This window comes from Drosophila guanche, unplaced genomic scaffold (genome assembly GCF_900245975.1).
Source record: "Drosophila guanche unplaced genomic scaffold, DGUA_6, whole genome shotgun sequence".
Lineage (NCBI taxonomy): Eukaryota > Metazoa > Arthropoda > Insecta > Diptera > Drosophilidae > Drosophila > Drosophila guanche.
The window spans coordinates 1294427-1320432 of NW_022995758.1; the positions used below are offsets into that span (position 1 = coordinate 1294427).

The 26006-nt window shown below is 46.7% G+C and overlaps 7 protein-coding genes across 8 annotated transcripts; 4 read left to right on the plus strand and 3 right to left on the minus strand.

Annotated features, from left to right (window-relative positions):
• Window positions 1–1041: 1041 nt before the first annotated feature.
• On the minus strand, window positions 1042–2015 carry LOC117590547. Its single transcript, XM_034283276.1, has 3 exons — window positions 1787–2015; window positions 1459–1723; window positions 1042–1391 (listed from the first exon to the last, which is right to left on the minus strand). Exons 1-3 carry the CDS (start codon window positions 2009–2011, stop codon window positions 1042–1044), a joined length of 840 nt encoding a protein of 279 aa, XP_034139167.1. The 5' UTR covers window positions 2012–2015.
• Window positions 2016–3409: 1394 nt separating this feature from the next.
• LOC117590537 lies at window positions 3410–5264 on the minus strand. 2 transcript variants are annotated; one of them, XM_034283264.1, is made up of 4 exons: window positions 5021–5264; window positions 4065–4889; window positions 3867–4008; window positions 3410–3804 (listed from the first exon to the last, which is right to left on the minus strand). In XM_034283264.1, the coding sequence occupies exons 2-4, from the start codon at window positions 4552–4554 to the stop codon at window positions 3618–3620; spliced, it is 819 nt and encodes a 272-aa protein (XP_034139155.1). In that variant the 5' UTR covers window positions 4555–4889; window positions 5021–5264; the 3' UTR covers window positions 3410–3617. The 2 variants fall into 2 exon arrangements, with proteins under 2 accessions (XP_034139155.1, XP_034139154.1); XM_034283263.1 differs by having other exon boundaries at window positions 4065–5264.
• Window positions 5265–7163: 1899 nt separating this feature from the next.
• Window positions 7164–8744, plus strand: LOC117590538. Its single transcript, XM_034283265.1, has 3 exons — window positions 7164–8089; window positions 8146–8287; window positions 8350–8744. The coding sequence occupies exons 1-3, from the start codon at window positions 7600–7602 to the stop codon at window positions 8534–8536; spliced, it is 819 nt and encodes a 272-aa protein (XP_034139156.1). The 5' UTR covers window positions 7164–7599; the 3' UTR covers window positions 8537–8744.
• A 1398-nt stretch (window positions 8745–10142) lies between these two features.
• Window positions 10143–11145, plus strand: LOC117590546. The gene is made up of 3 exons (XM_034283275.1): window positions 10143–10367; window positions 10431–10728; window positions 10796–11145. Exons 1-3 carry the CDS (start codon window positions 10143–10145, stop codon window positions 11143–11145), a joined length of 873 nt encoding a protein of 290 aa, XP_034139166.1.
• Window positions 11146–13297: 2152 nt separating this feature from the next.
• On the plus strand, window positions 13298–15149 carry LOC117590525 (probable cytochrome P450 28c1). Its single transcript, XM_034283242.1, has 5 exons — window positions 13298–13493; window positions 13558–13903; window positions 13966–14376; window positions 14442–14565; window positions 14619–15149. Exons 1-5 carry the CDS (start codon window positions 13306–13308, stop codon window positions 15053–15055), a joined length of 1506 nt encoding a protein of 501 aa, XP_034139133.1. The 5' UTR covers window positions 13298–13305; the 3' UTR covers window positions 15056–15149.
• A 734-nt stretch (window positions 15150–15883) lies between these two features.
• Window positions 15884–19729, minus strand: LOC117590544 (transcription factor SPT20 homolog). Its single transcript, XM_034283273.1, has 4 exons — window positions 19511–19729; window positions 17750–19282; window positions 17690–17713; window positions 15884–17566 (listed from the first exon to the last, which is right to left on the minus strand). The coding sequence occupies exons 1-4, from the start codon at window positions 19514–19516 to the stop codon at window positions 16124–16126; spliced, it is 3006 nt and encodes a 1001-aa protein (XP_034139164.1). The 5' UTR covers window positions 19517–19729; the 3' UTR covers window positions 15884–16123.
• A 5168-nt stretch (window positions 19730–24897) lies between these two features.
• Window positions 24898–25866, plus strand: LOC117590543 (cytochrome b-c1 complex subunit 10). The gene is made up of 3 exons (XM_034283272.1): window positions 24898–25000; window positions 25201–25364; window positions 25430–25866. The coding sequence occupies exons 1-2, from the start codon at window positions 24921–24923 to the stop codon at window positions 25334–25336; spliced, it is 216 nt and encodes a 71-aa protein (XP_034139163.1). The 5' UTR covers window positions 24898–24920; the 3' UTR covers window positions 25337–25364; window positions 25430–25866.
• Window positions 25867–26006: the final 140 nt, after the last annotated feature.

Genomic DNA, 26006 nt, shown 5'->3' on the forward strand with positions numbered 1-26006 from the left:
GAGACAAAGGTTACCGAAAGAATAACAAATAATAAACAGAAAACGATGGTTCCGGGAGTGAAGCGACAGCTAAAGCGGGATTATTCCACCGAATGAACAGAAACTACCAGAGAGAAGTCCAGTGGAGTCTGGATACAGAGCTAATCCGCAAAAGGTTTTCCCCTTTCAAATCGAATGCNATCGCCACTCATTGAACGAACTCTCCGATAGCACCTATCAATCATGGGTGAACATCATAAGCACATCCCAAATGATTGATGATCCATGCCAAATCCCAGCAGCCTCCACTCGTTCCCCTGACATTGACATTGTTGCGGAGGGGCAGCCAAGGCGTAGCCAATTGATTTCAGCTCGGAATACCCATACTACGAGTGTAGCAGATCGCTGGGAATTAATTTAGAGATCCCCCAACACACTCCACGCCACTGTTCGTATATTTCATTAACTATTTATTCAGTTCCCAAGCTGGCTCTGCGGCAGTAGAGATTATTTCTAGAAATCGTATCTGGATTACAATCGAAATTCCCAGTTCAATACGAAATTCCCCGTGTATCTATTTATGAATTAGCAAACAATGGCCAGGCCAAAGAAGACCCAAAAAGCACCATCTAGTCCGAAGAGGCAGCAGACACCAACTCGACGGAGTAACCCATCGAACAGCCCATTCATGAATTTCCTTCGCCACTTTAAATCTCGCTGCGAGAGGAGGTTGGCGCAGAAGGCAGCCGAAAAGTGGCACCAGATGAGTACCAAAGAGAGGAAGGTGTACGAGACAAAGGTTACCGAAAGAATAACAAATAATAAACAGAAAACGATGGTTCCGGGAGTGAAGCGACAGCTAAAGCGGGATTATTCCACCGAATGAACAGAAACTACCAGAGAGAAGTCCAGTGGAGTCTGGATACAGAGCTAATCCGCAAAAGGTTTTCCCCTTTCAAATCGAATGCAGAGAAGGATATTTCCGGTTGTATTTGGCGATTATTTATTAAAGAGTGATTAGTGGAGGATCGATGATCCTATGGATGGATGTGATCACTTGGATCACTTGAACTGGACATTGTTTTGCAGCAGATCCATCAGTCGCTCTTCTGGGGCTGCCCATTTGCAGTGGGGATACTTGGAGGTGCAGTGCTGTGGCCTGGGATCCTTGCCAGCCTCGAAGGCCTCTCGAAGTGTGGAGTCCAGCTGCAGCCAGGTGAGGATCCAAGACCAGTTGGTGGCTGCATCCAGCACGTGATCCAAGTCGGAGGCATGATCCTGGTGCTTCCTCACATTGTCGCTTGCCTTAAAGGTCAGAGTACAAATGGACTTGAGCAGGCAAGCGGAGAGATCGATCTCGTTCTTGAAATAGGTTCGCTCCACGGTGCTGAGTACACTGGGGAGGCTGCTTTCTACTTTCACAGGGAGAAGCGAGAACGTTATGCCTGTACCCAATCAAGAATGAGGAGAAGGACTTACCCACTCGCTCTCCTGTTTCGTTGCGGTAAACGAGCCTAAAATTCTCAAACAACTGCAGGAGACTTCGATTCCTCCGATCCGAGAGACCACGCGCCGTGGCATTGGACACCAGAGTGTCGGGGTGTGGCTTTCCACTTGTAGCTGGGGAGTCATCCTGGGTGACGGCGTCCAGACCCATGCTGCGAATCAAGTGTCCAACGAGGAGTCCGCCAGCAGCCACGAGTCCGCAGCTGAGCACAGCCGCAGAATTGATGATGACCAGTGGCTGAAAGAGATGGTAAAGGTAGAGATTGAATGGAGGATCAGGATCAGGAAGGAGTACGCCTACCCTTGGTGGTGCATTTCGTTTGCGTTTGACGGGCACCTCCAGGAAGGGCAACAAGTAGTCCAATCCCAAGGCAATGTGTTTGCCCACAGCATCAAAGGATACCAGCTTGAATCCTGGACTATGCGGACTCTGTCTTGAGTCCCGTCCGTCCTCCTCTGCCTCACTGGCTGCCCAGACCAGGGCACAGTTGGTGAGCAGAGTGCAGATTATGTGCAGCAGCTTCATTGTTTCCGCTAGGAGCACCGTTCGACAGCGAAGCTGGCGAGCATTTGAAATTGAAATCCATGGATGCCCCATGGATGGATCTGCTTGGGTGGAGTGCAGAGTGGAGTGGAGTGGATCACATGTGGGAGTGCGCCGCTTGGTTGCCTCTTGGCTGCGATAATTTGGCTCTCTTTGGATACTTTCTTCAGCTTGTCATCCAAAGTGCAACAAAGTGCTTCTGTGACATAAGTAACTGGAAAAGGGAAGGCGCGAAAACGATTAGCTGGAGAAAGAGTCGAGTGGAAAGCGGAAGATGGCTGATTGCTGGGGAGTTTGCTGTTACCTTCACTAATTGGAGGAGAGTGAGAGAGAGACTTAAATGAGTCTAATGCTCGGCATTTCCATTACACAAGAATAATAATAAATAATGCGATTAAAAAGCTACTGGAAGTGGGTGTACGAGTGGGAGTTCGAGTGGGAAGCGATTGACTGATTATTTATTTATTATTAATCGCCAACAGATTTCTGAATCTTTTACTGACTAAACTAGCTTAATTCTATCTGAAATATTACATCAAAAAGAAACAATTCCTACCGTTGTAGACTCCTTCTAATAAACCAGCCCTCCTTAGTTAATCGCAGAAAAATGCTTTGTGTCATTTTTATGCACAAATTGATCAAGGGAGATGTAGACAGCCCTGACTTGCTGAGCCGCATAAACTTTACGATTCCCATTAGACACACTAGAAACTTTATTCCTTTGTTCCTTCCACTATGTAGATCGAATTATGCCTCACACGAACCCTTTAGGGTTTTATGCTCGGATTATAATTCCCTCTACAACATTATATCCTCAACTAACTCCCTTCCTCTTCTTAAATCTCTTATGCCAGCCTAGCTCTCCCGTAGTTAGTTTCATTTTAGTTTTGTCTTGTTTCTGATTTTGGTAATATTTGCTTGCTTAGCTATAATTGCTCTAGTTTATTTGTGTTTAGCTCTAATTTTCCTCGAATATTAGCCTAACATCTATCTTTCCTGCATGCTCGCGACCGGTTCGGTTAATCGCTCCGCGCGTCATGCGGCAGCGCCCCTCGGTTGGTTGGGTGGGAGGAGGGCTGCTTTCTGCTGGGTGCCGCGCGTAACAGGCTTTGGCTTGGTGTCGCATGGGCCACTTGGTGGTGCAGTCATTGCATATCAACGTGCAGACAAAAATCAGAATAAAAACCGTTTGACTGAATCGGCTCCCTTCACCTGGCAAAAGTCAAATCACAAATCGCAATCCCATCTGGCAGTGCATTTTGTCTACGAAGATCCCTACATATGGGCTCGTTATTGTCACTGTTAGTCCGATGGCAACCGACCTCAAAGAGTGCATTTCCTCTTAGACTCCATTGAATGGTATTGATTTGCATTTCATAATTCACAGGTTAGAGGATGGAGGGTGGTAGCGCTCATCCACTTTTATTGGAATATTATTGCATATATTGTACATAATATTATTGTAAATACGATCGAAAATACTCTAACTTAATAATACAAAAAAAAATGGTTAAACATTAAAGGCTGTATCAGAGGATACCCCAATTATGTATGAACTATGTATGAACTATGTATGGAATCATGTATGTCAGCCATTGAAATATTGCAGGACTTTTGGCAATGTCCTCGATGTCCAGAAGGGGTTTATGTGGGGTTTGTCCAGAGTGGGGAATCTGCATCTCGCATAGGTGTGGCCACAGGTGCGACTGCTCCGTGCCGTTTGGATGGCATGCAGCACTGCAGTGCCTCTGGTGAGAGAATCCAGCCAGGGAGAGCTGCCACAGAGAGGAGACAGGCATCAATGGGGAATGAATAAATGAATGAGTTATACACGAACCTGGCTAGCACATGGAGGAGTCGCGCATAGCTCGAGGAGACATTGTGAGTCAAGTAGTGGCAGATGTAGCGCTGGACACAGGCGGACATGTCAACGTTGTGCTCCTCCAGGTGGGACTCAACGACATTCGTTAGGCGGCGCACTGTCAGGGAGGAAGGAGTTATAAGCTGTTGAGACTGTTTCGTTTTCTACACTCACTGCCTCTGGTGGTGTCCGATCTGTAGGGGTATCCATTGCCCAGCGACGTGACCACCAGCGGGGCGAGGAGAAGGCGCACCACTCCTGCAATTATGGCTCCTGCAGCCACCACCACTGCCGTGTTGAGCAGCGTTCCCGTTCGCAGATTTAGGAGATTCTGCACGGCATCCCGAGCCATTCCCATGCTCCGCTTCACCGGCACCTTGAAGAATGGAACGATGAACTCCAGCTCAACGCTGACATCCTCGCCACTGGCATGAAAGTGAAAGCCACGTCCCTCCCGCCCAACGTCAGTATCCATATCCATCTCCACTTCCATCTCCTCCTCGAATTGAAGCTCTCCTTGCTGGCGTGGCTCAAAGTCTCGGAAACGCAGCAGCTTCGCACTCGCATTGCCATAGAAGTCTCCATTGACACTCTCCCCACAGTGGCCCAGCAGCAGAAAGACCGTCAATAGGCCCGCAAAGTACAACATTTGCACCAGCCACATTCCGTTCGGTCGTGTTGCCGTGTTGCCGTGTTGCCGTCTCAGCGATTCGGAGGTGTATGAATGCGATCCCAGTCGGTTACTCTCAGTACTCTCTATGGGAATTACATGCCCAACGCCTCCCCCAATCAAGATATGATATTCATTTAATCCGAATTTGAAGCGTACAAATACGAACACGAGCAGCAGTGGGACACTTAACGCTTCGCGAACTGCCAGAGTGCCAATGTGTGTGCCTCTGGGATGTGTGTGTTTTATTTGCGGTATGTGTGATTCCAACGATTGATTCAATCACGAACCACTGAGGACAATTGAGAAGAAACAGAAAATCTGGAAGACTGGTAGAAGTCGGATATAAGTACGAGTATGAAACGTGTTTCTGAAGCAGAAAACGCCAACAGGCCGCAACGGGAAAGTAGAAGAAAATGGGTTGGAAAATTTGCATACGATTTGTTAAATGCAAACTCACTCAGTTATGTCACCTGCAACAAAGGTTAGATAAACAATAAGAAATAAAGAAATGGAAAAATGTTAGATAAAGTTTAATAATTTAAACGAACTCCGAACTTCAGGCGAAATAAACAAATCGTGGCTTAGGCTTAACAGAGCGATAAAGGTTGGATAAACAAAGTGGCGGTAAGTGTTTTTGCCTGTCCAATATGCTTGTCCTGCAGCCAGTATTTTCACATGGGTTTCGAGGCTTTGTTCCCGTTCTTACTCCACCTGTTGCATTCAAAGGAAATCGATCGGCAGAATACTGGATTTAGCAGTATTTTTTTGGAGGTTGGCAGGTCGAAAGTCGAAGGGGCAAGGCGATAAACGGTGCCGGAGAGCGAGACAAGGGGAAAATAGAAGAGAAGCTCGAAAACATTGCGGGATCCACAAGCCAGCTCACCCACACCCTCGAAAATGCCATCAGCTGCAGCAAGAGGGATTGCATAGGGCAGCTACGCTGAACATGCTGGTAGTGGGAAAATAAACATCGGCAGTGTTAGAGCGTTTTGTGTGTGTGACCGTTTAAGAAAAAATCGGGAAAAAGGAAACAAACAGACCGGCGGGACAATCTAGAGGACCTTTTTATCAGCATCTAATTATAAGTGACTCCAGTCCAATGGAGATAAATTGTACCGGCTGGGCTCCCGTAGATGGGCCAAAATTTCCAACCCCCGACCCGCGAAATCCTGGTCACACCCCTGCCCTGGCGCGAGCCCGCCACAGCGCCACAATTAAATAATACATAAATACCTACGTATGTAGGTATGTACATATTTATGTAACTAATTGAATGTAGTCTTTGTATTTATATTTACATTTATTATTTATATTTATTTCCACCTATAAATTTTCCACCCACTAATATAAGTTGAAGGGGCTGGAGTAGGCGGACGCGCCACCAAGTTGTAGTGTAGGGAATTGTAGTTAGGTATGTATTAAGTTTTTGAGTTAAATATTATAACGTTTGAAATGCAGTGCAAGTGTGTTTAGTATGGGGGGGGGGGGGGGGGGGGGGGAAGGGGACCACAAAGGCCGCCGCACTTGGGAAAGGAGATTCGTAGTCGTTTTGAGTCGGATCTCAAGTAGAGTACGCCCGAGGTAGACCATCGGCACCTCAGACTTGTCCACGTCTGTGTCGAAGAGATGATTGTCCGTTAGATGTAGAGTAAAGTCTGTTGCATTGTTTTTGAATTATCGTTTTGTTTTCGTATTTGTACGAGATGTCCGAACAGTTGGTTTGTTGTGCGACCTGGGAAGATCTCAGCCCTGGGATGACTGGCTAGCCGGCCTTGCCTCAACACCAATCGTAACACACCTTCCATCTTGGCAAGCTATCCCCCAAATATGTAGTCAGTTCAAACAGATTATGTCCCTGCCAATAATGCTGCGCTCCGCGTTATTTCTACACTCAATGGATCCAAGGATCACTGTGTTTGGCTGTGATTACTTTTTCTTCCCATTGCCGCAAGACGTTGTTCAACACTGCACACACCCGTTTGTTTATCCAACCTTTATCGCTCGCTAAGCCTAAGCCACGATTCGTTTATCTAACCTTAACACATTACCCACGCAAAGTACCTTATTATTGTTGCGTAGCCAACGTTATACCATTGCTTAATATCTTATTGTTTATCTAACCTTTCCGCAGGTGACATAACTGAGTGGTGAGTTTGTACTTCACAAATACTCGCACGCACCACAACAGTCGTATGCAAATTTTCCAACACATAGCCCAGTGTCGTCTAAAAATGTCTTTCCAATAAGTTGAGGGTTCCTCTTCCCCGTTGCGGCTTGTTGACGTTTGCTGCATCAGTACAAATGTACATGCATACATGCATATATGTGCATACATACGTACATATGTACATGTACATGTGCATGCTTGCTCCATACACACCTGTGCACAGGTGCGGACCACCCCAAGAGAGCAGAGAGCAGAAAAAATAGGAGAACACGAGAGCGAAGAAGAGGCAGCAGACGCCGTTAAGTGAGCTTTCGGCAATCAGTTGTCAGTCGTCAATATGGGCATTCGAATTTTGCGTCGGTATCAGTTGCATTGAAATAAGTCTTAATGTCATAAGTCAACAAGTTCAACATTTTAAAGAAATAATTTAATTACACATTCATGATACATATGTATGTGTACTAAATATCAACCCAATAAACAATCCCTTAAATATAACCATGCACACATACATACATACCCGACTTCTACCAGTCTTCCAGTTTGTCTGCTTCTTCTCAATTGTCCTCAGTGGTTCGTGATTGAATCAATCGTTGGAGTCACACATACCGCAAATAAAACACACACATCCCAGAGGCACACACATTGGCACTCTGGCAGTTCGCGAAGCGTTAAGTGTCCCACTGCTGCTCGTGTTCGTATTTGTACGCTTCAAATTCGGATTAAATGAATATCATATCTTGATTGGGGGAGGCGTTGGGCATGTAATTCCCATAGAGAGTACTGAGAGTAACCGACTGGGATCGCATTCATACACCTCCGAATCGCTGAGACGGCAACACGGCAACACGGCAACACGACCGAACGGAATGTGGCTGGTGCAAATGTTGTACTTTGCGGGCCTATTGACGGTCTTTCTGCTGCTGGGCCACTGTGGGGAGAGTGTCAATGGAGACTTCTATGGCAATGCGAGTGCGAAGCTGCTGCGTTTCCGAGACTTTGAGCCACGCCAGCAAGGAGAGCTTCAATTCGAGGAGGAGATGGAAGTGGAGATGGATATGGATACTGACGTTGGGCGGGAGGGACGTGGCTTTCACTTTCATGCCAGTGGCGAGGATGTCAGCGTTGAGCTGGAGTTCATCGTTCCATTCTTCAAGGTGCCGGTGAAGCGGAGCATGGGAATGGCTCGGGATGCCGTGCAGAATCTCCTAAATCTGCGAACGGGAACGCTGCTCAACACGGCAGTGGTGGTGGCTGCAGGAGCCATAATTGCAGGAGTGGTGCGCCTTCTCCTCGCCCCGCTGGTGGTCACGTCGCTGGGCAATGGATACCCCTACAGATCGGACACCACCAGAGGCAGTGAGTGTAGAAAACGAAACAGTCTCAACAGCTTATAACTCCTTCCTCCCTGACAGTGCGCCGCCTAACGAATGTCGTTGAGTCCCACCTGGAGGAGCACAACGTTGACATGTCCGCCTGTGTCCAGCGCTACATCTGCCACTACTTGACTCACAATGTCTCCTCGAGCTATGCGCGACTCCTCCATGTGCTAGCCAGGTTCGTGTATAACTCATTCATTTATTCATTCCCCATTGATGCCTGTCTCCTCTCTGTGGCAGCTCTCCCTGGCTGGATTCTCTCACCAGAGGCACTGCAGTGCTGCATGCCATCCAAACGGCACGGAGCAGTCGCACCTGTGGCCACACCTATGCGAGATGCAGATTCCCCACTCTGGACAAACCCCACATAAACCCCTTCTGGACATCGAGGACATTGCCAAAAGTCCTGCAATATTTCAATGGCTGACATACATGATTCCATACATAGTTCATACATAGTTCATACATAATTGGGGTATCCTCTGATACAGCCTTTAATGTTTAACCATTTTTTTTTGTATTATTAAGTTAGAGTATTTTCGATCGTATTTACAATAATATTATGTACAATATATGCAATAATATTCCAATAAAAGTGGATGAGCGCTACCACCCTCCATCCTCTAACCTGTGAATTATGAAATGCAAATCAATACCATTCAATGGAGTCTAAGAGGAAATGCACTCTTTGAGGTCGGTTGCCATCGGACTAACAGTGACAATAACGAGCCCATATGTAGGGATCTTCGTAGACAAAATGCACTGCCAGATGGGATTGCGATTTGTGATTTGACTTTTGCCAGGTGAAGGGAGCCGATTCAGTCAAACGGTTTTTATTCTGATTTTTGTCTGCACGTTGATATGCAATGACTGCACCACCAAGTGGCCCATGCGACACCAAGCCAAAGCCTGTTACGCGCGGCACCCAGCAGAAAGCAGCCCTCCTCCCACCCAACCAACCGAGGGGCGCTGCCGCATGACGCGCGGAGCGATTAACCGAACCGGTCGCGAGCATGCAGGAAAGATAGATGTTAGGCTAATATTCGAGGAAAATTAGAGCTAAACACAAATAAACTAGAGCAATTATAGCTAAGCAAGCAAATATTACCAAAATCAGAAACAAGACAAAACTAAAATGAAACTAACTACGGGAGAGCTAGGCTGGCATAAGAGATTTAAGAAGAGGAAGGGAGTTAGTTGAGGATATAATGTTGTAGAGGGAATTATAATCCGAGCATAAAACCCTAAAGGGTTCGTGTGAGGCATAATTCGATCTACATAGTGGAAGGAACAAAGGAATAAAGTTTCTAGTGGGTCTAATGGGAATCGTAAAGTTTATGCGGCTCAGCAAGTCAGGGCTGTCTACATCCCCCTTGATCAAGTTGTGCATAAAAATGACACAAAGAATTTTTCTGCGATTAACTAAGGAGGGAAGGTTTATTAGAAGGAGTCTACAACGGTAGGATTTGTTTCTTTTTGATGTAATGTTTCAGATAGAATTAAGCTAGTTTAGTCAGTAAAAGATTCATAAATCTGTTGGCGATTAATAATAAATAAATAATCAGTCAATCGCTTCCCACTCGAACTCCCACTCGTACACCCACTTCCAGTAGCTTTTTAATCGCATTATTTATTATTATTCTTGTGTAATGGAAATGCCGAGCATTAGACTCATTTAAGTCTCTCTCTCACTCTCCTCCAATTAGTGAAGGTAACAGCAAACTCCCCAGCAATCAGCCATCTTCCGCTTTCCACTCGACTCTTTCTCCAGCTAATCGTTTTCGCGCCTTCCCTTCTCCAGTTACTTATGTCACAGAAGCACTTTGTTGCACTTTGGATGACAAGCTGAAGAAAGTATCCAAAGAGAGCCAAATTATCGCAGCCAAGAGGCAACCAAGCGGCGCACTCCCACATGTGATCCACTCCACTCCACTCTGCACTCCACCCAAGCAGATCCATCCATGGGGCATCCATGGATTTCAATTTCAAATGCTCGCCAGCTTCGCTGTCGAACGGTGCTCCTAGCGGAAACAATGAAGCTGCTGCACATAATCTGCACTCTGCTCACCAACTGTGCCCTGGTCTGGGCAGCCAGTGAGGCAGAGGAGGACGGACGGGACTCAAGAGAGAGTCCGCATAGTCCAGGATTCAAGCTGGTATCCTTTGATGCTGTGGGCAAACACATTGCCTTGGGATTGGACTACTTGTTGCCCTTCCTGGAGGTGCCCGTCAAACGCAAACGAAATGCACCACCAAGGGTAGGCTTACTCCTTCCTGATCCTGATCCTCTATTCAATCTCTACCTTTACCATCTCTTTCAGCCACTGGTCATCATCAATTCTGCGGCTGTGCTCAGCTGCGGACTCGTGGCTGCTGGCGGACTCCTCGTTGGACACTTGATTCGCAGCATGGGACTGGACGCCGTCACCCAGGATGACTCCCCAGCTACAAGTGGAAAGCCAAAGTCCTCGGAGGAGAACACATCCCCGTCCACACACTCCGACACTCTGGTGTCCAATGCCACGGCGCGTGGTCTCTCGGATCGGAGGAATCGAAGTCTCCTGCAGTTGTTTGAGAATTTTAGGCTCGTTTACCGCAACGAAACAGGAGAGCGAGTGGGTAAGTCCTTCTCCTCATTCTTGATTGGGTACAGGCATAACGTTCTCGCTTCTCCCTGTGAAAGTAGAAAGCAGCCTCCCCAGTGTACTCAGCACCGTGGAGCGAACCTATTTCAAGAACGAGATCGATCTCTCCGCTTGCCTGCTCAAGTCCATTTGTACTCTGACCTTTAAGGCAAGCGACAATGTGAGGAAGCACCAGGATCATGCCTCCGACTTGGATCACGTGCTGGATGCAGCCACCAACTGGTCTTGGATCCTCACCTGGCTGCAGCTGGACTCCACACTTCGAGAGGCCTTCGAGGCTGGCAAGGATCCCAGGCCACAGCACTGCACCTCCAAGTATCCCCACTGCAAATGGGCAGCCCCAGAAGAGCGACTGATGGATCTGCTGCAAAACAATGTCCAGTTCAAGTGATCCAAGTGATCACATCCATCCATAGGATCATCGATCCTCCACTAATCACTCTTTAATAAATAATCGCCAAATACAACCGGAAATATCCTTCTCTGCATTCGATTTGAAAGGGGAAAACCTTTTGCGGATTAGCTCTGTATCCAGACTCCACTGGACTTCTCTCTGGTAGTTTCTGTTCATTCGGTGGAATAATCCCGCTTTAGCTGTCGCTTCACTCCCGGAACCATCGTTTTCTGTTTATTATTTGTTATTCTTTCGGTAACCTTTGTCTCGTACACCTTCCTCTCTTTGGTACTCATCTGGTGCCACTTTTCGGCTGCCTTCTGCGCCAACCTCCTCTCGCAGCGAGATTTAAAGTGGCGAAGGAAATTCATGAATGGGCTGTTCGATGGGTTACTCCGTCGAGTTGGTGTCTGCTGCCTCTTCGGACTAGATGGTGCTTTTTGGGTCTTCTTTGGCCTGGCCATTGTTTGCTAATTCATAAATAGATACACGGGGAATTTCGTATTGAACTGGGAATTTCGATTGTAATCCAGATACGATTTCTAGAAATAATCTCTACTGCCGCAGAGCCAACTTGGGAAATAAATAGTTCATGAAATATACGAACAGTGGTGTGGGGTGTGTTGGGGAATGAACAATACATTTTATCTCAAATATGGAGATACTTCAGCGTTACCAATCAAAAACTTTACGACACATTGTCAATGCGCCGTTTTACATATCTAATGCAACTATCCACAAAGATCTTAATATTCCAACCATTAAAGAAGAAATAAAGAAAACTAGTAAGAAATACATCGACATACTCCACAACCATGAAAATAATTTAGCCTTAAGTCTATTAGACATTAGCTTAACAGTAATAAGACTGAAAAGATACCACATTCTCGATCTCCCCGATAGATAAATCCAACAAACTGAAAGAATGTTACATATAATACAAATAAATAATAATATTTCTGTTNAACAATGTCCAGTTCAAGTGATCCAAGTGATCACATCCATCCATAGGATCATCGATCCTCCACTAATCACTCTTTAATAAATAATCGCCAAATACAACCGGAAATATCCTTCTCTGCATTCGATTTGAAAGGGGAAAACCTTTTGCGGATTAGCTCTGTATCCAGACTCCACTGGACTTCTCTCTGGTAGTTTCTGTTCATTCGGTGGAATAATCCCGCTTTAGCTGTCGCTTCACTCCCGGAACCATCGTTTTCTGTTTATTATTTGTTATTCTTTCGGTAACCTTTGTCTCGTACACCTTCCTCTCTTTGGTACTCATCTGGTGCCACTTTTCGGCTGCCTTCTGCGCCAACCTCCTCTCGCAGCGAGATTTAAAGTGGCGAAGGAAATTCATGAATGGGCTGTTCGATGGGTTACTCCGTCGAGTTGGTGTCTGCTGCCTCTTCGGACTAGATGGTGCTTTTTGGGTCTTCTTTGGCCTGGCCATTGTTTGCTAATTCATAAATAGATACACGGGGAATTTCGTATTGAACTGGGAATTTCGATTGTAATCCAGATACGATTTCTAGAAATAATCTCTACTGCCGCAGAGCCAGCTTGGGAACTGAATAAATAGTTAATGAAATATACGAACAGTGGCGTGGAGTGTGTTGGGGGATCTCTAAATTAATTCCCAGCGATCTGCTACACTCGTAGTATGGGTATTCCGAGCTGAAATCAATTGGCTACGCCTTGGCTGCCCCTCCGCAACAATGTCAATGTCAGGGGAACGAGTGGAGGCTGCTGGGATTTGGCATGGATCATCAATCATTTGGGATGTGCTTATGATGTTCACCCATGATTGATAGGTGCTATCGGAGAGTTCGTTCAATGAGTGGCGATTTTTTGTGTGACAGATTGCTGATGCCAAGTCGAGACAGCGACTCATTGCTCCCATTCATGGAGAGCATTTTGGGAGCGTAATGCCAGTGCAATTGTTGACCTTTGGCGGTTATGAGAATAAAGCATGGTGGCTAATTCGATAATGGGTCGCCCCACACGCCACAAGCTTCGTTGCGACATCGCTGACACGCAACGCCAACCCAGAGGCAGGGGAGAACCAGAGGCAAGAACCCAGCACCAAAGCACAGATCAGAGAGCACAGAGCACAGAGCACAGAGCACTCCACTCAGTGTTTCGTATACCTGCGACATGATTGGATCATTGTTGCTGGCTGTGTGCACATTTGGGGCGCTGCTTTATGCCTTTCTGGTGTGGAACTTTGGCCACTGGCGTCGACGGGGTGTCAGGGAGCCGCGGGCGCTGCCACTGCTGGGCTCGTTCCCCAACATGGTCTGGCCACGGCAGCACTTTACCATGGACATGCGGGACCTGTACATGTGAGTGGCACAGAGAGAGAGAGAGAGAGAGAGGCCAGTCATCCGAGGAGCTTAACTCTTACAGGAAATACCGCGAAACGGATAGCTACATTGGCACGTATCTGCTGAGATCACCGAAGTTGCTGCTGCTGGAGCCGCGGCTGGTCTATGAGGTGTTTGTCAGTGCCTTTCGGCACTTTGAGGACAATGATGCTGCCCGCATGGTGGACACTGGCAAGGATGTGCTCGTCTGCTGCAATCCGTTCGTGCTGTTGGGCAACGAGTGGCGCCAGCAGCGCGCAATCTTCTCCAGTCTGCTGACCAACGGGCGCATTCGCACCACCCACGCCATCACGCAGCGCGTCTGTCGCGATTTGTGCGACTTTATTGCCAGGGAATCGCTCAAGGGAGAGCCACAGGACGGGATGGATGTGAGCTGGTGGAAGCTCTCCACGCACTGATGAACTTCATCTGAATCTCTCGCTTCTTACAGCTCGGCCTGCGCTTCACCGGCGATAGCCTCTTCGACTGTGTGCTGGGCATTCAGGCGCGCTGTTTCAGCGACTCCCCGCTGCCCGTGATCCGGCACAATCGAGAGATGTCCAACGAGAATCCCGGCCTGGCCATTGCCGGCGCCCTCAATGGCTTGTTTCCACGCCTGCCCCGCTGGCTGCGGCCCAAGATCTTTCCGCGCTCCTACGATCGCTTCTTCGGGGATCTCATCCAGCAGGCCTTCCGCCTGAGACGTGGCCAGCACCAGGAGCGGAATGACTTCATCAATCATCTGCTGGCCCTGAAGCGGGAGCACGGACTGACCGAGCCGCAGCTCACATCGCATGCCATGACCTTTATGTTTGATGGCCTGGACACCACCTCCTCGACCATCTCCCACTGCCTGCTGCTGGTAAGCAAAGTAAACATTTGCGAGGGGGACTTACTCTTCTTTTGCTGTTGCTGTTGCTGTTGCAGCTGGGACGATATCCGGAGTGCCAGCAGCGGCTGTGCGAGGAGCTGAACAAGGCCAGTCCCACGAAGGAGCTGCCCGACTTGGATGCGCTGAATGATTTGCCCTATCTGAGTGCCTGCTTCAATGGTGAGTGCCACAAGGGACTCAGAGACTACCCCTAATGGTGTGCGTCTTCCCAGAGAGTTTGCGCATCTATCCCGCCGGCGGATGGGCCTCAAAGACCTGCACCGAGGCCTACAAGCTGCAGGGCAGCCACCACAGTCAGCCGCTGCAGATGCTGCCGGGCGACAACATCATGATACCCATCTATGGGCTGCATCACGATCCACAGTTCTATCCGGAGCCGGAGGAATTTCGACCCGAACGCTTCCTGGACGGTGGCCTAAAGCGCTACAAGCAAATGGGCGTCTTCCTGGGCTTTGGCAATGGACCGCGCCAGTGCGTCGGAATGCGTCTGGGCCTGGCCCAGGCCAAGGCTGCTCTGGCGGCCATTGTGCAGCGTTTCGAAGTGCGAGTCAATCCACGCACCGCCGAGGGTCTCGAGCTGGATCCGTATATATTTGTGGGTTGCCACAAGGGCGGCATCTGGCTGGATTTTGTCGCACGGCAGGTTTAGGTCTTTAGGTTTTTAGGTTTTAGGTTTTAGGTTTTAGGGTTTTGCTTTCCAAACAGTCTTTCGGTTGAGATCAATAAAAATTAGCTGGCAATCATTTACAAGTAATGGGTTCAATCTGTCTGTCTGTTTTCGATTCGAGCCTCAATGCATTCATTGATTGGGGACTTATGACATCGAGAGATTGCCACAAACAGAGGCGATTCAACGGATGACTACACAAGGGCCTAGATCCGGTTGGGTGTTGTCTCCAACGCCCATTTGTGACCTTGATTTTAATGCATATACTTAAGGGCCGGTTCAGCAAATTTCTAAAGCATTTCTGAGCGAAGAAAAACAGAGGGAAAAAAGTTTAAATTTTAGGCTCTCATAAAACTGAACATATTTCACGCAAAAGGTTGCATTCAAGTGAAGGATTTTTAAACTTAATTGAAAGTTAATAAATGGCAATTAATTGTATGATTTTTTTGCAGCTAAAGGTACCAAATTTGCCTGAAAACTTTCATCATTTCTGCCTCAATTATCTGGTAGCCAATGCAGAAGATGCGTAAATCAAATATAAGTCAGTTGAGTCTGGTTTTATGGTAGGTTGGCAAACCTACACAAACCTTTCACAATGAAAACCAATTGAAAACCCATCAAAAAGATGCCACAATGAAGGTCACAGCTAGACACGCCTTCGGGCTAACCCAAGAGATCACACACACAGAGAGAGAGAGAGAGAGAGAGGGAGAGAGAGAGATGAGGGTTCCCCCCAACTCCCCACTCCAGTCACAGTTTAAAAATCAAATTATTTACATATATATATATTTATAAATTTATTAGGTAAGAAATTCGATTCGTTGGCAGCTGTTTTTGTTGCATGCAAATGACTTCGATTTGGACTGCGATTGCGATGGGGATTCGGATTGGATTCGGGGGACTGGAATTTCAACAGAAAATGCATGCGAAATGAGGCATTAACAATAAACGACAACATCAACAAATAAAAGCGGTTGGTGGATGATGAAAATTAACAACTAATCAGTGCTAGAGCGTATCCGCTTGGGTCCAAGCCGTTCCCAACAGCTCTTACAGACCTTTGGGCACCGGGAACAGGCGCAGTGTCTTGCCAGAGGTGGAGGATGTGGATGTGGCGGGTGTCTGACGCACAATGCGTGTCCTGGGACGCGGTGGCAGGTATCCATTGGCTCCATTGTTGCGCACAATCTGGGCTCTCAGTGGCTGTGGGACATAGGCCTGCACATCGTCGTAGATATTCACCGTCTGTACGTGACTCTCGACGCCGCTGTGCGCGTCCTGGGTGACCACCTTGACGACATGATGGTGCCCATGGGGCTGCTCATTGGTCGCGCCCAGAATCTTGATCGTTTTGACGCCGGCCTGATCGATTGTCTCCAGCACCTTGAAGGTACGCACCGCATGGGGCTTGACAATCTGCACAGTGCGCACGCGGGAGCTACCGCGATGTGGTGCCGGTGCTGGTGCCGCAGCCATGGCCACATTCACAGCCACCTGCACATCCTTTGGCATGAACTTCTGCAGCGATTGCTGCGCCCTCAGGCTCAGAGTGGGTGCCGGGCCAACTGGCAGCAGTTTCTGGGTAATCACTTGGTGCCTGGCCTGTGGCTGTGGCTGTGCCTGCACCACGCGATGATAATGATGATGCAAATGATGCTGCTGACGTGGCACGGCATTGCGCACATATGACATGGCTGGGGCATAGAAGCGGGGACGCTTTGACTGCTCACGGTACATGGGAGCCACCTCGATGACCTGCTGCTGGTAATGTTGCTGCTGATGCTGCTGATGCTGTTGCTGCTGCTGCTGCTGCTGGCGGAATGCCACTGGTTGGGCATAGCGGGCAAAAGGCTGCACCGTATTCATGTAGCTCCTCAGCGAATGGATGTGCGTCACCTGGGTGGGAGCTGGAGCACGGACAGCCACTGGTGGCAGGTAACCAGCAGCGTTGTACTGCTGCTGCTGCTGCTGTTGCTGTTGCTGCTGTGCTCGGTAAGTGGTGGCCGTGGATGTTGCTTGGACAATGGCAACTGGGGCTGCAGCCACAGCTGGTGCTGGAACCGGAGCAGGAGCTGGCAGTGGGGACGCAACAGGAGCTGCAGCGGGAGCAATAGCCACTGGTGGCAAGTAGCCAGGAGTTGTGTACTGTTGTTGCTGGGGCTGTTGCTGTTGCTGCTGCTGCTGCTGCTGTTGCTGTTGCTGTTGCTGTTGCTGCTGCTGCGTGCGATAAGTGGCTGTGGCTGGTGCTGGAGCGGGAGCTGGCTGTGGAATGGAGATGGAAACTGGAGCTGCTGTCTGCACAGAAACTGCTGCACCTGTTGGTGGCAGATACCGAGGAGCTGTGTACTGGTGCAGTGTCTGGTGTGCGCCTGTTGCCACCAACTGTTGTTGTTGCTGCTGCTGCTGTTGTTGGAACTTTGGACGGCCATAGACAATATCGGATCCCTGCTGCTGGTTAGAAACCTGCAATTGAGATTGCACCACAATCTGCTGCTGGTGCAATTGCTGCTGCTGCACTTGCACTTGCTGCTGCTGCTGCACTTGTTGCTGCTGCACTTGCTGCTGCTGCACTTGCTGCTGCTGCACTTGCTGCTGCTGCACTTGATGCTGCTGCACTTGCTGCTGCTGCACTTGCTGCTGCTGCACTTGATGCTGCTGCACTTGCTGCTGCTGCACTTGCTGCTGCTGCTGCTGCACTTGCTGCTGTTGCTGTTGCTGCTGCAATTGCAGTTGCAACTGCTGCTGCTGCTTGAGCAATTTCGTCTGTGTCTGCAGGCTGTGCAGCTCGGCAATGGCTGCCTCCGCGTTCTCGGGCTTCTCAAAGTCATAGCCATCGGGCAGTGCCACAGTTTGACTCTGGCTGACAGTGGCCTGAGTGGGTGCAACAATCAATTGCTGCTGCTGTTGTTGCTGCTGCGGCTGCTGGTAGATGATGTTCGCCTGTGGCTGCTGCTGCTGCTGGGGCTCATCGTAGCCGGGTGGTAGGTAGCCAGGAGCACGGTAATCGCCGACAACTTGCTGAACAGGAGCAACATGCTGGACAGGAGCAACATGCTGGACAGGAGCAACATGCTGGACAGGAGCAACATGCTGGACAGGAGCAACATTCTGGACAGGAGCAACAGACTGGGACTGGGACTGGGACTGTATCAGCGATAGTGGGATTCTATCGGGATTCTCAAAGTCGTAGCCAGGTGGCAGATATCCAGGTGCATGATAGTCTTGTGCTGCTGCAGGTGTCTGCTGTTGCTGTTGCTGGACTTGCTGTTGCACTTGCTGCTGGACTTGTTGCTCCACTTGCTGCTGCTGTTGAGGTGGCAGATAGGAAGGAGCATTGTAGTCGGCCAGGCTGGTGGCTGTGCTGTGTGCCTGGATTGATGTGGTGGCAGTGGCAGTGGCAGTGGCACTGCTGCTGGTAGTAGGTGGCAGATAGGCAGGAGCACTGTAGACATTCTGTTGCTGTTGCTGTTGTTGCTGTTGGGGATAGGACACTGTGGGAGGCAGATAGTCGGGTGCCCGATAGTTTGTTTGTGTAACTTCCGTGGCAGTGGCAGGTGGCAGATATCCAGGAGCCTCATAGCTTTGCTGTGAGTATTGCTGCTGCTGCTGCTGCTGTTGCTGCTGCTGTGTCTGCACACTGGGCGTGGCGGAAGTAGGAGGCAGGTAGGGCTGAGCGCCAAAGACAGAGGAGGATGACTGAGCGACAGCCAATGGCTGCGTACGCTGGAAGTTATGCTGATAGCTTGAAGGGAAGGGCACGGCAACGGAAACGGATGCTGGAGCTGGAGCAGCAGATGGAGCTGCTGCAGCAGCCTGGGCATGCGACTGCAGGCCTAAGCTGAGGAAAGACACATCCAGACTGTCATCCTGGGTCTGAGCTTGAGACTGAGACTGAGCCTGAGGCTGAACCTGAACCTGTGCCTGGGTAGGACGGGTGCGGGCAGCCTGCTGATAGGGCGGCAAATAGGCGTTGCTCTTGCCCTGATAGTGATTGTGCACCTCAAATATTTGATAGCCAGAATTGGCGTAGTTGCTCTCCTGGAAGCCAGCACCAGCGCTTTGGCCGCCGCCCGTCTTGTAGTACTGCTCCTTGATGATCAGCGGCTGTTGTTGCTGCTGCTGCTGCTGCTGCCGTAGCTTGAGTGATATATCCGCTTGGGTTAATCCACAGGTCGCGCAAATGGCGAGCGCAAAGAAGGCGCCAAAGAACTTAACGGGGAAAACAAACGAAAACAAGAACCAAAAACGAAACGAAAAAAAAAACGAAAAAACGAAAAAACGAAAAACGATTTTGTAAGCACAGCAAATAATAATCACAGTAAAAAAAAGAATATGATTTACAGAAATAATATCACTTAATGGTATTATGTAGTTTGTGTCCTTAAATTTGATTCACTAATTTCACTGGCAATCCTTTTTTCGTTGTGTGGCACTTACATTCATCGTCGCGTTGGTCGTGCTTAAGCCCTCGATGTCCAACCGTTCAATGATGGACCAAACTGACCTGCTCACGCATTTTATACAAAGGCAACCTCTGCCTCAGCCGAACCCAGATACAAGTCGTCGCGGCTCATCTTCATTCACATCTTCATTCACATTCACGACATCTCCATAGCCCTTTCCCCCACCAAACCTACGATCATCATCTTCCATCATCTTTTGCTAATTCCCATCTAGCGACACGATCGCTCGAGTTTTTGGGGCTCGTTCGGCTGTTCGGACTTCGGGCTGTTGCTGTTGTTGGGCGCCTGCGCAACAAAATCAATTGGCCGCCATGCAGATCGTATCGGATTGGCTCGTACTCTCCGTTCAGGGCGGATGTAATTAATACGCCTTCTCCCCAACCAAGCCATGTGCCGCATCAGTCATCTGTTCTCTCTCTCTCTCTCTCTCTCTCTGTCTCCTTGCATAACCACATCGACATGCATTTGTTTGTAATTTGAATTTCCTGCTAGTCGTCGCAGTTTTGCATTTCGATTTCACACGCACATTTTGCATACGAGTCGAGTGGCTATCGATCGACCAAGGGGGGTGCTTCATTTCGCAAATGTTTGATAAATATTTGCAAAAAGAAATATCCAAATTATTACATCTGTCATTAGTATTCATTAGGGGTCAGGAGGCCACAGCCATGAATTAAACATGCCTTGATAAGCATATCGCCGCATCTTCGACCCATGGATTCAAGCTCCCGTCCATAGCTGGCGGCCGCCTCCTGGCATCTGTCTTTGTCTTTTGTGAAGACTCTCAAAAGACGGGAACATCTTGCTTCCCATCCTGCTGAAGTGTAATTGAATTTATTTATTGTATATCCTATTTTCGTGGACTGTAGTTAATGCCGTGTTCTGCCTCAATTACTTCCGGTTACAACAATCAATGATTAATCGAAATCCAAGTAAACATTTGCCTAAACACACGCTTAAAATAAAAGAGAAATATCCAATTTACAGCTTGGTAGAAAGGAAAAGGTCTTGTAAGCTTCTTAAACGCATTTCGTGGCAATCTCCATTCATCTTTTCACGATCGAATCGCACCAAAAGTTGCATCAGCTTGATCTGTGACATCTTTCCGCAGTAGGTTTTCCACTGCAACATTTATCTTCTTTATTTTCCCATGGCGCTCGCTCTTGGCTTTCCCCCAGCCAGCCAGCCAGCCAGCCAGCCAGCGCAGAGCATCATTAAATTTCTGGGACAACCTTGACCCATCTTCTGATTCAAATATTTTATGCATACTTGGCGGGCCAGCCAATGCATACATTTGAATGTGTGCTAAGCGACGATGATGATGGCTAACAAGTTGGTCAACACAAAAAGCCCCCGAAAGCAAGAGAAAGACAGAGAGAGAGAGAGAGAGAGACTGTCTCGGAACCCGATCTGGCCCAGCCATGCAAATAATTGAATTGATTCGAATTGAATGGAATTGAAATGAATTCAATTGAATTTGAAATATTGATGGGGCCTTCACGGCAAAAACAAAGGTGGGGCAGTGGCTCCCATCCCATCTATTCCGATCCGATCAAGCTTTTGAGTGTTAACTGATTAAATACAAAACTATTCAAACAGTCGTTCATTTGTTTTACGATCTTACGAGTGCTATGGATTTCATAACCCAAAAAAGGCCGTTTCATCAGTGTTTCTATTCGAACAAAAAATCGTTTATTGGGAGTTTTGGCTTCTTTTTGAGAACTTGTCATACAGACATTAGCGGCGCTAATGGAAGGAGACGCTGGAGGCGGACACCATTCTCCCAAATACGGCCAAAGGGGCAATGGTGCACAGGTTGACTTTTGGCGTGCAGTTCTCATGACACTCTCGGTTGCCTCAGAGGAGAGAGAGAATTAGAGTTATATACTCGTAAATATATAATTAAAATGTAAACATTGTGGAATTATTACAACGACAACTGATTGGAGATATGTAGCTGTAAAATAGTACAGTTTGGAAATTGCTTGACCAAAAATTGAATTGAAAATTAATAAATTAAATAAATATAACTTGTTACTGTCTGAAAGATAGGCTGGAACGAAGAGTACAACAATGAAATATTTTCTGGCTGCCCAAATTCTCCAATTAAATGGACCCGAATTATGTAACAAATTTCCTCGCCTGCAGCTGGGAGGCTCTTTCCTAAGCCCATCCCCAATCTTCGATTCTTTTTGGCCAATTTAAATTAGCATTAAATATTTATCTGTATATGAATACTCTTACATATTTATTGATTTATGCTCTGGGGCTTGGGGTGTGTTGCAGTTGGTTGGCATAAGAGCCCACGAAATTCGATATGCATATTCCCTGCCTTGTTAATTATTTAATTTCTCCCCTACTTACCTCTCTCACTCTCTCTCTCTCTGTCCCTCTATTGGAAATTAATACATTCACATTAACAAACATCGCGGACCATTAGAGGGCCACTCGGAGGGTCGATTTACATACTTATTGTTTATGCATATTGTTGAGATATTTATCAATATTAAATTTGTGCCATATCCAAGGGCTGGCGGGCAGTGGATCTGTCGAATGGTGGCTGGGGGCATCTGCAACTGACATACGAGTAGTAACACCAAAAGCAACAGGTTGCAGCGCAGCAATCAGAAGCAGGGGGGCCTCCGTCAAAATATTTGGCAAAGAGCCGCAGAGGCTGATGAAAATCAACAAAAACATACAACAAAAGCGAAAAGAAAAACAAAATGAAAAGGCAAACAACAGAAATGATTATGGAGGAGGATGATCCAAGAGTTGTAACAAGTAATTAGTTAAATAATACAAATAGTTAATGAACAATACATGAAATATATGTTTCCAAGTTAAAGTTAACAAATCTTTAGTACATATTTGCCAACACATATGATTCCCTCCCTCATGCTTGCTAAAACTTATGGAACCGCCCTCGCAGCAGTGACGGATGAGCTAATTGATACATAAAGCATGGAGGAGAGGATCGTCTGCGAAGCGACAGCGAAAGCGACGGCGACAACGACGGCGATCGGGGCAGCCAAAGCGGCGACCGATTACTGCCAAAATAGAGCCGAAGACATGCGCAGAGGCAGTCAGTGGAGGAGGGGAAACAAACGGCAGATGCACAGATGAAGGGGAACAGGGGAAATAGGAAGTTTGAGGCGTGTTCAAGTTTTAGCTTGTGGCAGGGCAGGGAGCATAACACAGTCGATTGTCATTGATTGCCATCATCAGTGATCCGAGCTTGAAATGAAACTGAAACTGATTTGTATTTGCATTTGGAGGAATAACTCGGGTTCGGTTTCCATGCGACAGAGTTGATTACGGTTTAATGGGGGAACTCTTCCGACTGACTTATCGAACTGTGACCCCATTGGGCCTGGACACGTGTAAGCTGCAGCAAGTTTTTATGCATAATTACCATGAAAAATGTGCCTGAGGTTTGATTAACCCAGATGTGACACCAATTAATCTCTTGACGGATCGATCGTTGAGATCTAATAGCTGCTCTGCTGGCAATTCATTTACAAGTGTCCTTCAGCTACTGCATACTACTTCGCACCTTGCCTTTCACGTGGCTGGCTCAGGGCTTTGAGGCCTTCATTTTGTTGATACTCGCACCAAACAACAAAACATCAAAAGTGGGGGAATAACCACAAAAAAAATACACATGTGCTACAGAGCGCCAACATTGATGAGAGATTTAGCCAATAACCATACGATCGTAATTGTGGGTGCAGATAGCTATTATTTGCTCTGCTAATATTCCATAGATACTCATAAATACTCATAGAAATTATGAGTTGTACATAAGCATCTTCAAATCCTAAGCCAGCAATATGTATAAACTGACTATTTGTCCCAATTTGTTTTCATATGGTTTTTGGCGGTGACAATAGATTTTATTGATTGTTTTGCAGTCAATTTTGAGCTACCATAATTTGGCATCAACAATGAAAGCTCCAATGACAGCTCCAATAACAGTTAATAAGATTTATTGCGTGTGGAGCAGCTGTTAGCGCAACTGCCTGCCGAATGGCATTATCGTTCGAAATTTTTGCATAATATAAAAACAACGAGAAGGGACGTGTGAGACGCTTCTTACGCGTCACAACCTTTATACCCGCCACTCAGTACTACAGATGCACCTTAGCGGTGTTTTGTCAAATTTTAAATTTTTTCTTCATCTGTCATCTACATCTACAATACTTCTCACACCAACACGCTCCTTTAGCTCGCCGCCCTTCCCTAGACCCACACACTGCAGACTCGCGGCAGAGGCAGAGGCAAATATAACAAATATAAGCTGCGGGACGGGGTGGGTTAAAGTCGGCAGACGCAGCTGCAGAGGAACGGCAGAGTGTGAATGAAAGAATGTGAAAAAAACATATATAAGCTGCGGGACGGGGTTTAGCCACTGCAAATTAATTTCTATATTCTGGCTATAATAATGGTCCAATCGGATCATCAGATATGGTCATTAACTACGGAATGTCGTTTTTGGTTTTCTTTTATCTTCAAAATTTTAGATTTTTGAGGTTTTCGCCCTTTTGCTGGGGCGGAAGGGGGCGGTGCTAATTTTTTAAATACATAAGTCCGGAGCCAAAATTTGGTGGCGCTTGCTCTTATAGTCTCTGAGAACTAGCCGACAAACAAGACGGACAGACTCGGCTATTAAAGCTGATCAAGAATATATATACTCTATTTGGTCGGAAACGTTTCTTTCTGTGCGTTACATACAAACGTTATTCCCCACAAATACAATATACCCTATTTACTCTTTGAGTACCGGGTTTAAAAATTTAGCTAATATTTATTGATTGCATAATTATAAACGTTTAGTAACCATGCAGTCTCATTAGCATACATAGATAAATGAACATGAAAACCCATAGAAAAGCAAATCTTATCTATCATCGAAAGAACTAAAGATCATGCTCACCCCAGAAGCGATATAATGAAATTATCGCAGATCTACGGAAAGCAATCCACAGATGATAGAATATCCTGTTGCAAGATTAATGCATTCATATACTAATTCAATATGAATTCCCAACACTTTTAATACGAGCATTTATTAGCCCTTTGGCTAAATGCTCAATCATGAATAACGGCATAAGCCGTAAAACTGTTATTAATTTTGTATTAATTCATAATCGCCATCAGAAGTTAACATGATTTAATAAATCAAATTAAATTATTTTAAATTTTTATTCCCACCAATATAAGGTTTTTTTTTAATTGGTAAAAAGTTGACAGATTTAAGGTTAAAGAATTTTAAACCCACAACTCACAACTGATTGATCAGGTAGGCCTGCCATTTTCTATCAACTTTCAGGAAATCATTTTCATTTGCCTTATTCGCTTTAACAGTAAAGGGAAATTTTTTTAAAATGGGTCTCAAGGATAAGATGTTATATTTTTACTGTCGCCACAGGCCTTCAAAGAGCAACGTGCAAATTGCCACTGCCTTGTAAGTACAAACAAGATAACAAAATCAAATATACAATAAAGGATTATGGAATCCACGAAATATTTAATGGGAAATGCAAAGTTAAGTTACCAGCGCTTCCATCAATTTCTTATGGGGCTGCCAACTTGTTCTTGGCAGCAACTGCACTTTGCTCTTTCTTTTGGTAATTTATTTATTTTTCAAATGTTTACACCCCGTAGTATGCCTTCGGCTGGATATTTTGGAGCTGCTGCCCTGTTGACTTTGGTTTACTACACCGATTGGAAGGTAATTGCCGGCTATATTCCACTCTACAACACCAAATTCCCAAAGCCCGAAGGGAAGGAAGCCAAGTAAAGGGAAAATGGAAGCTGCAGCAAAAACAGTGAGTGCAAAATGATTTATTTATACAGAATGTACATATGTTCAATTGTTTGTAAATGATTGCAGTTCAAGACCACAAACGAAACAAAAACAAGAATTACTCACATACTCTCTCAACTAGAAAATCGAAATACGAAGACAATCGAAACAAAAACAAGAATTTATCGTTCCAGACTCTCTCTCAACTAGCAAATATAAATACGAAGACATATATTGTAGTTCAAGACCACAAACGAAACAAAAACAAGAATTACTCCCCTACTCTCTCAACTACAAATCGAAATACGAAGACATGTGAGAATCCAACAGTCGTCTGCTACAGCCAATTGCAGCAAACAAATAAGTTCAAAACATTTCTTCAATTATGTTCAATACTTATACGATTAATTTACATGAAGACAGGCAGAGCCCAACCGCTCAAAGTGGCCTCCTAGCCAGGATATCTAGCAATGGCAGCATTAATTTCACACAACAAACTGTTAGTTTTATCGGCGTTAAATAAACATGTGTTAAATTCCGATTTGAATTTTTATTGCACAGTAGCCTGATCGGCTGGTCATAGCGGAAGAACGCATGGAGGAACGACACACTGTCGGCCTTTTCAATCCCCTTTGACGATCTTTCACTGCATCCTTTGTGTGCA

Excerpts from the sequence above, each read along its gene's own strand:
- LOC117590547 (XM_034283276.1), bottom strand. The coding sequence starts at position 2,011 with ATGAAGCTGCTGCACATAATCTGCACTCTGCTCACCAACTGTGCCCTG. Across the intron at positions 1,724-1,786 it reads AACGAAATGCACCACCAAGG|CCACTGGTCATCATCAATTC; the intron begins GTAGGCGTACTC and ends CATCTCTTTCAG. Across the intron at positions 1,392-1,458 it reads CGAAACAGGAGAGCGAGTGG|AAAGCAGCCTCCCCAGTGTA; the intron begins GTAAGTCCTTCT and ends CTGTGAAAGTAG.
- LOC117590537 (XM_034283264.1), bottom strand. The coding sequence starts at position 4,554 with ATGTGGCTGGTGCAAATGTTGTACTTTGCGGGCCTATTGACGGTCTTT. Across the intron at positions 4,009-4,064 it reads ATCGGACACCACCAGAGGCA|TGCGCCGCCTAACGAATGTC; the intron begins GTGAGTGTAGAA and ends CCTCCCTGACAG. Across the intron at positions 3,805-3,866 it reads CTCCTCCATGTGCTAGCCAG|CTCTCCCTGGCTGGATTCTC; the intron begins GTTCGTGTATAA and ends TCTCTGTGGCAG.
- LOC117590538 (XM_034283265.1), top strand. The coding sequence starts at position 7,600 with ATGTGGCTGGTGCAAATGTTGTACTTTGCGGGCCTATTGACGGTCTTT. Across the intron at positions 8,090-8,145 it reads ATCGGACACCACCAGAGGCA|TGCGCCGCCTAACGAATGTC; the intron begins GTGAGTGTAGAA and ends CCTCCCTGACAG. Across the intron at positions 8,288-8,349 it reads CTCCTCCATGTGCTAGCCAG|CTCTCCCTGGCTGGATTCTC; the intron begins GTTCGTGTATAA and ends TCTCTGTGGCAG.
- LOC117590546 (XM_034283275.1), top strand. The coding sequence starts at position 10,143 with ATGAAGCTGCTGCACATAATCTGCACTCTGCTCACCAACTGTGCCCTG. Across the intron at positions 10,368-10,430 it reads AACGAAATGCACCACCAAGG|CCACTGGTCATCATCAATTC; the intron begins GTAGGCTTACTC and ends CATCTCTTTCAG. Across the intron at positions 10,729-10,795 it reads CGAAACAGGAGAGCGAGTGG|AAAGCAGCCTCCCCAGTGTA; the intron begins GTAAGTCCTTCT and ends CTGTGAAAGTAG.
- LOC117590525 (XM_034283242.1), top strand. The coding sequence starts at position 13,306 with ATGATTGGATCATTGTTGCTGGCTGTGTGCACATTTGGGGCGCTGCTT. Across the intron at positions 13,904-13,965 it reads AGCCACAGGACGGGATGGAT|CTCGGCCTGCGCTTCACCGG; the intron begins GTGAGCTGGTGG and ends CGCTTCTTACAG. Across the intron at positions 14,377-14,441 it reads TCTCCCACTGCCTGCTGCTG|CTGGGACGATATCCGGAGTG; the intron begins GTAAGCAAAGTA and ends TTGCTGTTGCAG.
- LOC117590544 (XM_034283273.1), bottom strand. Across the intron at positions 17,714-17,749 it reads TGCAGCAGCAGCAGCAGCAA|CAGCAGCAAGTGCAGCAGCA; the intron begins GTGCAGCAGCAG and ends CATCAAGTGCAG. Across the intron at positions 17,567-17,689 it reads AGCAAGTGCAGCAGCAGCAA|CAGCAGATTGTGGTGCAATC; the intron begins GTGCAGCAGCAT and ends CAATTGCACCAG.
- LOC117590543 (XM_034283272.1), top strand. The coding sequence starts at position 24,921 with ATGGGTCTCAAGGATAAGATGTTATATTTTTACTGTCGCCACAGGCCT. Across the intron at positions 25,001-25,200 it reads GTGCAAATTGCCACTGCCTT|TATGCCTTCGGCTGGATATT; the intron begins GTAAGTACAAAC and ends TACACCCCGTAG.